The sequence below is a fragment of the Thamnophis sirtalis genome, unplaced genomic scaffold (assembly GCF_051295495.1).
Source record: "Thamnophis sirtalis isolate CommonGarterSnake01/CBP01778 unplaced genomic scaffold, rThaSir2_p1.2 scaffold_5, whole genome shotgun sequence".
NCBI classification, from domain to species: Eukaryota; Metazoa; Chordata; class Lepidosauria; order Squamata; family Natricidae; genus Thamnophis; species Thamnophis sirtalis.
Genome location: NW_028261385.1, coordinates 22,566,951 through 22,580,280, shown reverse-complemented (window position 1 = coordinate 22,580,280; position 13,330 = coordinate 22,566,951). Strand labels below are relative to the sequence as shown.

General features: G+C 42.1%; 1 protein-coding gene across 1 annotated transcript in view; it reads right to left on the bottom strand.

Moving 5' to 3' along the window:
• Positions 1-5,546: 5,546 nt before the first annotated feature.
• LOC148045304 (oncostatin-M-specific receptor subunit beta-like) overlaps positions 5,547-13,330 on the bottom strand; it is a 49,169-nt gene continuing 41,385 nt past the window's right edge. Inside the window, exons 17-20 of the mRNA XM_087715436.1 lie at positions 11,972-12,139; positions 11,499-11,580; positions 9,872-9,929; positions 5,547-8,777 (exon numbers count right to left, since the gene is read on the bottom strand). Coding sequence (XP_087571562.1) covers positions 8,370-8,777; positions 9,872-9,929; positions 11,499-11,580; positions 11,972-12,139 — 716 coding nt within the window. The 3' untranslated portion in view covers positions 5,547-8,369. The remainder of the gene's footprint in view (positions 8,778-9,871; positions 9,930-11,498; positions 11,581-11,971; positions 12,140-13,330) is intronic.

Sequence of the window (13,330 nt, the reverse complement as noted above, 5' to 3'; positions counted from 1 at the left end):
CCAAAGACTATTTTACTTCACCTAGCTGTGATAAAATCTCAGTTTGCTCATTTCTGATGTGTGGCACATTGATATCCCCTTAATTTAGTCTCTGGAAACTATGCTCCTAACCCACCCAAGATTTGAGTGGGGATGTGATTCTCTTCTCCCATCTCTGGTTTAAACTTGTAAAATTTACCCAGTCGACATAATGCATATATCATCAATCTCTGAGGATAACCATAGGATCAATTTGGACTTCTTTAAAGTAAGTGACCACCCTAAATTGTCTTCCACTGGGAATGCTTTGTCATTTGCTACAAAGCTGCTTAAGTTGAGCATCTCCTTTAAACTCAGTTCTTTAACAATTCAGGAATTTAAGCATTCCATTCAAAACACTGTTGTGTCTATACCTTGATTCTGAACCAGACAAAAACATAACAGTATGCAGAGAGGTATCGCGGGGAATATCCAATGGTCCATCTGTTACTCCTAGAAGGTACAAGCAATAACAGAATAAGGGTCTTTTTTCATCAGTTGTATCAAATCTAGACAGCATACTAAAAAGCACAGACATCACCCTGCCAACAAAAGGGCGTATAGTCAAGGCGATGGTTTTCCCAGTTGCAATGTGTGGCTGTGAAAGTTGGACCATAAGGAAGGCTGAGCACCAAAGAATTGAGGCCTTTGAACTCTGATACTGGAGAAAACTCCTGCAAGTTCCTTGGACCACAAGGTGATCAAACTGGTCAGTCCTAGAGGAGATCAACCCTGATTGCTCTTTAGGAGGCCAGATCCTGAAGATGAAATTCAAATACTTGGGCCACCTGATGAAAAGAAAGGACTCACTGGAGAAGAATCTAATGCTGGAAAAGATTGGGGGCAAAAGAAGAAGGAGAAGATTGAGAATGAGGTGGCTGGATGGAGTCACCGTTGGAGTGAGCTTAAATGGGCTCTGGGTGATGGTAGAGGACAGGAAGGCCTGGAGGAAGGTTGTCCATGGGGTCCCGATGGGTCGGAATGACTTTGCAACGAACACCCCCAATCAATCAATTCTTCAGCAATCTTCTTTAAGAGCCTAACTTTGGAGCACTCCCCCCCCCCCCCGCGATACTGGACAACAACTCCTGTGTTGCTGGAGGAAAATGAAGATGAGGATGAGTGACAGGTATGCAAAGCATCAAATTGAAGGGAAAGGGTTTTCAAAATTGCAGCCCCAAAGCACTTTTGGGGGAGTTAGACCGGAGTTTCTCAACCTCGCCCACTTTTAAGTTCCTGAGATTGAAAAACTCCGTCCTTGCCTGCCTCAGAACAAGGCAAGAAGCGAATCTCCTTCAATTCCAACGGGGCTAAACAAAACGTCGGAGAAGAGCTGGACCTTCTACCTTGGCGTCTAGGTTAAACCTGCGCTTAACGTTTAAAAAAACCCCACAGTTTAGTCCAGCCATCTCAGATCAGACGGACGATGCGGCAAGCTCTCCGCGGCAGCTTCTTTCCGCAGCCAGGAACGTTTACGTTTCGACCCGGCCGCTAAAAACACGTGAGTCCCCCCAGAGAAGCGAAACCCGCTCGCCTGTCAAAGGAAAAAGTCACGGGAGGAAAGGAGGCGAGGATCTCAGGTACCCACGGTCTCAGCAGGCGGAGGGGAGGCATCAAAGATGCTCTCGAGTGGAGGGTGGGGAAGACCCTCGCCGGCCCGTTCTTCTCCGTCCCTACCTTCCACGAGGAACACGCGTGGGGAAACGGCAAATCGCAGAGAATTCCGACTTCCGTCTTGCACCTCTCGCTTCTCTACTGTTAATCAGAGAACAAGGCGAAACTTGGGAAAGAAGGAAAGGAGATTCTTACGGGAAGGTCCGCAGTGGGACGAAACTTTGCTCACAGACCTCCCAACTTCCCAAACTTATAGCGGAGCTGAATCAGGCGGAGTTTCACGTGTCGGTGTCCCGCCCCACTCGTGCGTGAGAACTTTCCGACCTCTCTTGCGAATTCTTTTGCCAAAGCTTCTCTGCCACCGCTTTCCTGGAAGCCCCGAGAAAAAGCGTTTATGCTGCAGGTTCTCGCTTCTAAGTGAAGATCTTGGCGTTTCTCTCTCTCCAGCGTAGTTTAGCATTTCCCTTTTCTCCGTTTCTCCGAATGTTTTAAATAACTTTTCTCCCCCCCCCCCCCGGAACTGTTTCGTCCTCCAACGAAACGGTATCTATGGCCAGGGAGCCTAATAAATCGGCGTTGGATTAGGCAACTCAAAGCCATTTTTTTTCTCTCCTCTTGCTTTCTGTCCATTGAACTCAATATTGCACCCATCTGGAATTGCCCCCGCTGGTGAAAAGTGACAATATTGACTTAATTGTTGCGCTGCCCAATGAGCTGCTTTCATTGGAGCCATCTGATTAATTTCAAATCCTGAACCATAGAGAAATTTTCCACTACGAACTGCCAATGAGTCAATATTGTGCAGTTCCAGAGTCTTTGATCAGCTGTGAAGGATGCCAGCCTAAAATCTTCAGCCATTACTTCCTTAGCCCCTTCTGGGGTGGGTGAAATGCCTTCCATCCTTCTGAGGTGGGGAAAAATGAGGGGCCAGCAATATTGGGGGCAATATGCTGACTCTGTAAACTGCTTAGAGAGGATGGTGAAACACTGTAAAGCAGGATATAAGTCTAAGTGCTACTGCTATTGCTATCCCAATCAAGAAACTGTCAAAGAGCCCAACCAAAGGGGTTGTTTACCAAAGAATCTCTAAAACTGCTCCCAACCACACAGACAGACAAGTCATCATAATATGAACTGACAGCAAACAGCACTCTGTACTAGCACTGATGATGTTAACTAGTTTGGGTCATGAAACGTCTGCAAGAAAATAAGTAAGCCCAGAGAGCACCAAGGACCCAAGTTCACGTCTTCGTCCAAATGACTAAGGAAGCATTTTAGACCATGCCTACTGCAAACACTAGGTTGGGGGGCGGGGGGGAGACAAAAACTGGAATAACCAAAGGCAACTTTAACCGTTGGCTCGGCATGTGATAAGAGGAATATGACAGATGGGATGTGAAGAATAGTTTATGCCACATGTTCAAACTTCAGCTAGTAGTTGTTACTTATAAAGCCCTACATGGCATCGGACCTGAGTACCTGAGAGATCGCCTCCTGCCAATTACCTCCCAAAGATCGATTCGATCGCACAGGCTTGGCCTTCTCCGGGTTCCATCTGCCAGCCAATGCCGGCTGGCGACCCCCTGGGGGAGAGCCTTCTCTGTTGCTGCTCCGGCCCTCTGGAACGAGCTCCCCGTGGAGATCCGGACCCTTACTACCCTCCCGGCCTTCCATAAAGCTACTAAGTCCTGGCTGTTCCAGCAGGCTGGGGGCTGTTAAAGCAGCCAGCCCCATCTTAATTGTGACTGTTGTGGATTTTAAAATTGTTTGTATTGTCTTATTTATTCCCTCCCCTGTTTATTGTGAGCCGCCCGAAGTCCTTCGGGAGTGGGCGGCATACAAAACCAATAAACCTAACCAATAAACCTAACCTAACCTAGTAGACGAGAGAATAAGCCCATCAGCTCTCACCCTTTCATTGGTGGAGTCTTACTTGCAACCAAACAATTGGGCAGTGCTAGCTTAACTAGTGCCAATCAAAACGATACATAGGGATTAAGATGATATACATCAAAGCTCTTGGTCAGCTTCATGGTTACAAAATGCAGAGGAAGACCCCTTTGAGAGAAAATCCAGAAATCAAGGCAGAAACATATGACTAGTTTTTCTTGTTCTTTCTTGCTCTTTTTTCTTTTTTCCTAATTACTTGCATTTGCGATTATTCTTTATACTATTTATGTTGTTTGTGTTTATTGTCATGAATTGCACCAGTGGGCTAAAACCAATTTTGTTGTATTTATTTTGTACAATGACAATAAAGGCTGTATGTGGAGAAAATCTATTAATATGATTGGTGGGAACTGACAACAACTTGATGGCACATCAAGTTACATTGGTTACAGTTTGATATCCTAGAACAGTGTTTCTCAACCTTGACGACTTTAAGTCCTGTGGACTTCAACTCCCAGAATTCCCCAGCCAGCTGTGCTTTCTTGATTTTTCTTGAAAACGTTTCACTCCTCATCCAAGAAATTTAATTTAGAACTTCAGAACTGAAGAAGCTTCTTGGAAGAGAAGTCTTCAAGAAAAATCTTCAAGAAAAATCAAGAAAGTGCAGTTGCCATTTGAGGGGGGTGGGAAGAAGCACTTTTGGGATGATCATGACCTGGATCACTGAGAATCTCCATAGATATTCTACAAGATAGCAATAGCAATAGCAGTTAGACTTATATACCGCTTCATAGGGCTTTCAGCCCTCTCTAAGCCCTCTCTAAGCGGTTTACAGCCCCCACAGTCTGGGTCATCATTTCACCCACCTCGGAAGGATGGAAGGCTGAGTCAACCTTGAGCCGGTGAGATTTGAACCGCTGAACTGCAGATAACAGTCAGCTGAAGTGGCCTGCAGTACTGCAACCTAACCACTGCACCACTTCGGTAGCCTGAAAGTTTCCTAGAAAAGAAGAGTCTGAGTGAGTCTTGTCATTAGTCTCCACTTGAAATTGCCTCCACCAGCATTAGTAGTTGCTTGAAAACACAACTCCAGGGAAATTAGGAAAGAACAATTCTTCCTAGAAAGAGAGTATCTTAGATTGCAGAAGTAGTAAATCTGCCAGTTCAACTTTGTAGACTTTTGGGGAAATGTTCCACGAAGCATGTGCGCACAGAGGCAAATGTCTCTAAATTCCCATTCAATGTTGCTGCTGTCAGCAATCCGAGTAACACATCCGCCAAAAGCAGAACTCAAATAACATATTTATTGGATACATCATATTGGCACAGCCAGTGAAAACCAACTCTGAAAGTTCCTAGTTTTCCCCTAATTAAAAGAGCAAATGTTCCCCCTCCCAGATGTCACCAGTCACATTGTCCAATGGAAGTAACTGGCAGGCTGCTTGGTCACTTCTCTCCTCCTTCAACTGCCATCTTTTGAGATGACCTTGGTTCCCACAAGAAAATGTTTTGTTTTGACTGTTATCCAGTCTATCTACTTCTCCCCCTCCCTTCCCTCTCTCAGGGTTAGTGGCAACTATGAGGCAGCAAAAGATGGCTTCAGCCAGGTTCTCTTCAGTTGACAGCTGCGTCATAAGGAAACCCAGAATCATATCTCCTCTGTCAGTTCCAGTAAGATAAGGAGAAATAATTGGGAGATACGTAATCCCACAATCATGTGGGTTTGTACCATGATGAGCTTTATGGGTGATAATCAGCACGTAGAATTGCTCTTGGTTGTTATTGTTATTGACTATGAAACTACTTTAGCCATAATGTCTTGGAGGGGAGAGCTGCCTTCCTTTAGGCCAGTGTTTCTCAACCTTGGCAACTTGAAGATGTCCGGACCTCAACTCCCAGAATTCCCCAGCCAGTATTCGCTGGCTGGGGAATTCTGGGAGTTGAGTCCGGACATCTTCAAGTTGCCAAGGTTGAGAAACACTGCTTTAGGCTTTACTTTCTTCAAGAAAATTGCAGAAGGTAGATAAAATGATGGTTTATTTTAACAACTTATCTCTGTCCATCCTGCTACTGTGATTCTGAGCAGGTAACAACAATTTTAAAAAAAATAGCAGTCGTAATTGAAAGCAATTGCAGTATCAAGAAGACAGCGTGCATCAGACACAAATAAATCTCCATTTTACACACAAATATATTACAAGCAGTTAACCACCAAGTTTAAAAATGAGGTCTTTGACATCTTATAGAAAGCAAAGAGTTTAGGGGGGAAAAGGTTCTTCCACAGGGAAGGCACTAACACAGAATATGCATCTCTCCTGGTTCCTGCAAGATGGTATCCTTTAATAGAAGGGACTTTGAACAGGCTCTGATGGGACTAGCAGAAATACTCTCATCAATAACCTGGCCCTGTGCCATGTAAGATTTTAGATGTGGCCATTAGCATCTTGCCTTATAAACAGGGATGGGCTTCAAATATTTTAACAAGGGGTTCTCTGCTCGGTTGCTGGGTGGGCTATGATGGCTGTGGCCTAGTCAACTGCCTGCACCATGGCGGGAGGGAAATTTTTGTCCTCCCTGGAGTCTGGAGGCTTTCCTCAAACCTCTGGGAGGGCAAAAATAGCCTCCTCAGGTTCCAGAGGTTCTCTGGAGGCCAGAAACAGGCCCGAACTTCCAATAGGTCCATTTTTCGCGTGCCCTACACTTATCTGCATCCAAAATAGGCCACGTGGGGACTCCTAGGAAGAGCGGATAGGCGGGCCCAGCCTAGAGTGGGATTTGGGGGTTCTCCAAACTGCACAAAATCTTAGCTAGAGGTTCTCCCGAACCCCTGTGAACCCCTGGCAGCCCACCCTTGCTTGTAACCAGAAGCTCACCAGGACACTAGAACTGAGCAGTGATATTACATGTTTTCCTCCACAACACTCCAGGGGCAAATGATCAAGCACCTAATCTCCAGTCATGGGAGGGCAGAGTGGGTGATTCTCACCTAGAAGGGACCCAGGTATTCCACCCACCTTAGTTGTCTGCAATCCTGACATAGCATCCCAATTCATCCCATCCCATCCCTAAGCCTAAGTCCTAAGAGGAGCCTAAGTCCTCTGCCAGTAAACATGCATCAGGCAATAAGTGTCCTCCGGAAACTGGCAGACAATTCCAGTGAGTCTTAGGCAGGAAGGCCATTGTCAGGTATGGTTGACCTCATGGCAGCCATAGAACTCAGTTGTTCAGTTCCATTGCCAGCCTATTTCCATTGTCCCCTACCAGGGGTGGTATTCACTTACCTTCCCTACCGGTTTCCAAATGTGAGTGCGAGCACGCACACAGCCTTCCACGCATGCGCTTTTGGCTAAAAAAGGGCCTAAATGGGATGCCATAGAGCCAGGGTGGGTGGGGTCACCCGTGATTTCCGCTACCGTTCTGGGTGAACCAGTCCAAACCGGTAAAATATCACCTCTACCCCCTACCCTCCAGCACATCCTGCTTTGCAGATGCCAGATGTATCTCTGGGCAGCCACTAACTGCTGATACTGCTACCCTAGATATTCCCACTTCTGTTTTTCTTCAAAGTTTTATTAAGGTTTATTTTAGCGTAAAATACAATAAAAATAAAGATTAAAAAGAGGGAAGGGAATGCAGGCTAAAAAAAACACAAAGAAAAAAGAAGTTGACTTCAAACTTATTCCAACACAATAAAATACAAATACAATTACAACATCCAATTTTTACATATACTTCTTACAAATCAGTTCTATAACAACACAATTATTAAATTAGGTGTGCGTTTCCCCAAAATGGGGAAATAAGGAAAAATGTAAAGGATTGCTTGGTATCCCCAGCAAACCATTACACCAAAATAACAACACATAATGACTCCATTACACAATTGCTGCAGTTTTATACTTGGTCCCAACATCGGATGGAAGTAGCCTTTGGGGCGATCACACATTTTTTGTCATTTGCCCTTCCGTGGGCTCCAAAGGAACATATTTTTAAAGAAAAATAAGAAACACATTTTTTTGCACCGCCTACTTGGCTGATCTTGGTTTCTCCTCCAACGAGTAAAACAGTAGCTTAGCGGGAGATGAAAAGAACATACCAGGGGTACAGAGCAGACAGAGAAGTTTAAATAATTTCCAGAACAACAGCAAACCACTTCCATTAAGCTGTAGAGAAACACAATGGTTATTTAATAAAACACTGCAGACAAGAAATCATTTGAAGTCAAGTGGTTTTTTAAAATATTTTTTCTTATTCATCTGGAAATGATGCAATCCTATACATCTTGCTTCACATTCATGAGAGAGAGTAGTTCTTTTTCAACTATGCAGTCTCCTTATTACTGCATGTCATGTCCAAGTCTAGAATAGCTTGATCCTTCAGTCAATACCAAAAACTGTCCCATCTTTTCCCTGAATTTTCCCCAACTTCACTAGTTGACGTTCAGATATTATAATGCCCAGCTGCTCACAGTGTAGAGGGACGCAATGGCTCAGTGGCTAAGAGAGTTCGGTAGAAAGGTTGGCAATTTGGCAGTTCGAATCCCTAGCGCCACATAGCGGAGTGAGCTCCCGTTACTTGTCCCAGCTTCTGCCAACCTAGCAGTTCGAAAGCATGTAAAAAAATAAGGACCACCTTTGGTGGGAAGGTAACAGTGTTCCGTGTGCCTTTGTCGTTTAGTCATGCCGGCCACATGACCACGGAGACGTCTTCGGACAGTGCTGGCTCTTCGGCTTTGAAACGGAGATGAGCACTGCCCCCTAAAGTCGGGAACGACTAGCACATATGTGCGAGGGGAACCTTTACCCAGTGAACTGAAATGACTATACCGGTAATAACTGGCTATTAATCTAATAGTCTGAATTTCTTCCTGAAGTTGTGCTGCTCTGAGGTCTGTAATCCAGCCAATATACAGAACAAGAAGAATCACTTCCTTCGATCATAGAGGGAGGCACTTCCGTGTTGTAGAGGTAATTCAAATTGTCTTTTGAATAGAGGGGGGATTCTGGGGTGCAGGGGTTGGGGCTGCTTGGAAAACCAAAGTCTTGGAGAGGTTTGTAGGATGTGACAGCTGAGTTGAATTTCTGGTTCGTTCTCTCTTCTATCTGTATTTCTGGGTAATAGGTGGATTGAGAGTATGTCATATTTTCTAATAGTACTCCCAAAGTAGATTGCTTGGGAGTGAATTCCTTTGGCTTCTCCAGCATGACTAATTTGTTGGGAATCATATCATTTACTTCTGTTATTCCAAGGCTCATCTGTATGTGAAAAACAACTGAATTAAAAATGCACATAAAGAGCAGATAGAATGCAGACTGAAAAAGAGATATTCAAATATCAGAATATACTCTCACCCTCCATTCAAGGACAGAAGTCTGGTCCATTCATAGAGTAATAAAATAATCTTATTTAAAAGGAGATAGAATCTCTTGGTTTTTTTTGTTTGTTTATCAAGGTTGGAATCAGGAGGAAAGAGGAAATGTAGCACATTGAACTGTACTGAAAAGATAGATGAAGCCCACAGGCCTTTTTTCTAACTCAGATTGGTTAATTCTTTCCTGACACTTATTATCCCAATACATAACCATCATCATCATTTTTGTAGTGAACTACATCCAAATTTATAGTATGGATCCTACATATTTATAGAGGATACTGTGTTGGAAAATTTTACCGCCAATTCCAAATCACTTTTCCTGACATGGCTATTGAGGTAACTATGAGAATTACTTTTAAATCTGTGTATACCAATTAGCCATTCATTTATCATAGCTAATAACGTGGGGGATTTTTTTTTGGCAAAAATATCTATTTATCTAAAGAATGCACCCAGAAGTGAAACACTGAGTCCCCTAACAAAATATAAATAAAAACTCTGAATATATAGCAGATGCTCCTTAATGCGGGCCTTAAATGTGGGCTTTCCACCCCCGCTAATTTTTTAAATCTGTTCTCATACGCTATCTCCAAAATGTTTAGGGCAGTACAGAGATTTGTTTTTGCAAAAGCTATACAAAATAAGTTGCTTTTTATCCTAATGTTCCAAGGTGTCTACTACTGTTGTAAAAATGAGGAACGTAGCATTGCTCCATCAGGGTACAAGCTCTGCCCTTTACGTGCATCTATGCAACATCACAACTAAATGCAGAAGAGATGTACTTTGTATTGCAACAGTGTGATGCTGTTTTTGCCCTCCCTTGGCTGTCAATACCTATTAGATGTAGTGTAACATCCATGAATCTCAACTCCCGCATCCTCGATAGGAACTCCAGATGCTGCATTATCAGCACATCTTGAGGGCACCAGATTGAGAAAGGGGATTAAATGGAATTTCTTGATGATATAACCTTACCTTCAAAAATGGAGTCACTTTAGGTTGGGGTATTACAGGATACAAACAATTCTTTATGCTGGGGGGAAAAAGAGAGATGGGGATATTACCTTTTTTCTTCATAAAGAGGGGAAACCCATTTTTATAAACAAAACTCAATTTAAACATAGGTACTTAAGACTCAGTTCCCACATTTAAAAATGTCAAGGACAACTGAACACTTAAAACTGTCTGCACAATCGCCTAAGGATGCTTGTCATGAATTAAGATTGGTTTGGCATGATCTCTTTTAACAAAACTATGCTGCCTTCTAGTTATAACTTTATTTGTTTCTAGATGTTCACAAATCCATTTTTTTTCTAAATAATCTTTTCCAGTATCTTCCCAGGTATTGATGTTAGGCTGATTTAGTCTGCAGATTCCTGAATCTGGGTCCCTCCCCCCACTTTTTTGAAGATAAGAACCACATCAGCTTTTCCCCAAACTTCAGGCAGTTCTCCAGGATTTTTGAAAGAAATGGTACAATGGTTCTGAGATAACATTTTCCAGCTCCTTTAGAACTTTGGAATGTAATCTATCAGGAATATAAATCAGTGATTTATATTCGTCAAGATCAGATAGATGTTCTCTTACCATTTTCTTGCTTATTTTAATTTTTATTTCTAACCTGTCTTTTATGGTTAGATTTTTGAGATGTTGGGCTATAGTTTCTTTTTGCATGAAGACTGATGCAAAAAATGAATTAAGCAGCTCTGCTTTCTCTCTACTGCTTGTTATGTTTATGTCTGAGATACAATACAATAGCAGAGTTGGAAGGGACCTTGGAGGTCTTCTAGTCCAACCTCCTGCCTAGGCAGGAAACCCTACATCATTTCAGACAAATCGCTATCCAACATCTTCTTAAAGACTTCCAGTGTTGGGGCATTCACAACTTCTGCAGGCAAGCTGTTCCACTGATTAATTGTTCTAACTGTCAGGAAATTTCTCCTCAGTTCTAAGTTGCTTCTCTCCTTGATTAGTTTCCATCCATTGCTTCTTGTTCTACACTCAGGTGCTTTGGAGAATAGTTTGACTTCCTCTTCTTTGTGGCAACCCCTGAGATATTGGAACACTGCTATCATGTTTTCCCTAATCCTTCTTTTCATTAAACTAGACATACCCAGTTCCTGCAACCGTTATTCATGTGTTTTAGCCTCCAATCCCCTAATCATCTTTGTTGCTCTCCTCTGCACTCTTTCTAGAGTCTCCACATCTTTTTTACATTGTAGTGACCAAAACTCGATGCAGTATTCCAAGTGTGGCCTTACCAAGGCATTATAAAGTGGCATTAACACTTCACATGATCTTGATTCTATCCCTCTGTTTACGCAGCCTAGAACTGTGTTGGCTTTTTTGGCAGCTGCTGCACACTGCTGGCTCATATTTAAATGGTTGTCCACTAGGACTCCAAGATCCCTCTAACAGTTACTACTATTGAGCAAGGTACCACCTATACTGTACCTGTGCATTTCGTTTTTCTTGCCTAAATGTAGAACCTTACTCTTTTCACCACTGAATTTAATTTTATTAGATAGTGCCCAATGTTCAAGTTCAAGAGTCTGCTGCGTGTTAATCTATTACAGTGATATTTTGGTTGCTGTGCACTTACCGATTATTTTTCCTGGAACATATACACATCAGTATTAATGGAATAATCAGTAGTAGGTAAAGTAGATTGAAAAGCCATTTTTCTGTTGGAAAGAAAATCAGGTACATTTCTATTTAAATGTTTAATTGTAATTCTTCAACACAACAAGACAGATTTCTGAGGCTAAGCTTAAATAAAAAAAAGATTTTTCAATTAATTTTCAGGAAAATAGAAAATTGGTTGCAGTATTCCAGTTGTGGTTTTGCTAGGTTTTTGTAAAGCAGCACTAATACTTCACGTGATCTTGATTCTATGCTTCTGTTTATACAACCCAGGATTATGTTAGCTTTTTTGGCTAGTGCTTTACATAGAAATGCAAAATATTATATTCAAAATAAATGAAAGACATGGGTTCAAACGCACAAGCTGCCAAAATTCCAAAGAAGTTCCATGTTTGTACCCATAGTAAATAAATACAGATGAGCAGGACTTACCATCATTTGGAGTAAACACTGCCGTAAAGCTAAGATTGTCAGTATAATTAGGATTGACAGCATAAGCTTGAAATGCAAGTAAGTACTTTGTATTGGGTTTCAAATGTCTCACTATGAATTCAGTTTGGTTTGGGTCTTCAATTTTGTAACTGCATACCATCAGATTACCTGCATTCAAGAAGAAAGTTTAGGCCACAAACAAAAACGTCTCACTTGCTCTCTGCAAATATTGATTTCATTGTAAGACGAAAGGCTCTTATGACATCCCAGCATCACTTTCACTGCTACTTCACAATCACTCTGAAAAACCTAATTCCTGCTTTTCATAATCAAGCATCATCAAGTATTTTTCAATGTTGTTCTCTTCTATGTAGGTTCGTAACATTTCATTATTTGATGACTGAAGGCTCAAATGTGGCCAGTCAACAGTCAACAACATGAGTATGACCTGATCAACAATGTAAGGTGTGCGTGTCATAGAAAAGCAGGAAGTATTAAGGATTCTGGTTTAACCACGAATGAACCAGACTGTAAATATACACCTCTCAATTCCTGCTTTTTGGTTCCGTTTTCCAGCAGTACAGATAAACAAGCATCGCAACTCCTTTCTGAATTACCCCTTTTCCAAAATGCTAAAGCTAGAGGCTACATTTTGGTGCATCATTTTTTTAGCTCTAACCCAGGGGTGTAAAACATAATTTCATCAAGGTTGTGTTTGACTTTATGAATTCTCAATGGCCAGGAAGCATTCACTGACTTACTAACCAAAACCCTACACTTGAACCACAAGAGGGAGCTAAGATGGAGACAGATGGATTTTGTAGTTTTGCACGAGTGGCTTGAAAAATATTTAAATAAAACCACAGATGGTTAAATCAATTGTTTTATCCAAAGAAGAGAATATATCTAATTTTATTTTTGTTTGGAAATCGCTTCTCTATTTAATGCTTGTGTTGGGGAAAAATGAAACATTTATTTTGTTTTTTCAGATTAGATAGGTTTGTTGTTATAGAAATGGGTATAAAAGTAAAAAGTTGAGGCTGTAATGTTATTCTCCTGTGCTAAAAAGAGTCGAAAGTCAATGTCTTTTTTTTTTCTTTTTCCCTTTCTATAGCAATAGCAGTTATAACAGTTAGACTTATATACCGCTTCATAGGGCTTTCAGCCCTCTCTAAGCGGTTTACAGAGTCAGCTTATCACCCCCAACAATCCGGGTCCTCACTTTACCCATCTTGGAAAGATGGAAGGCTGAGTCAACCTTGGGCCTGGTGAGATTTGAACAGCCAAACTGCTGAACTGCAGTCAGCTGAAGTAGTCTGTAGTGCTGCATTTAACCACTGCGCCACCTCGGCTCTACCC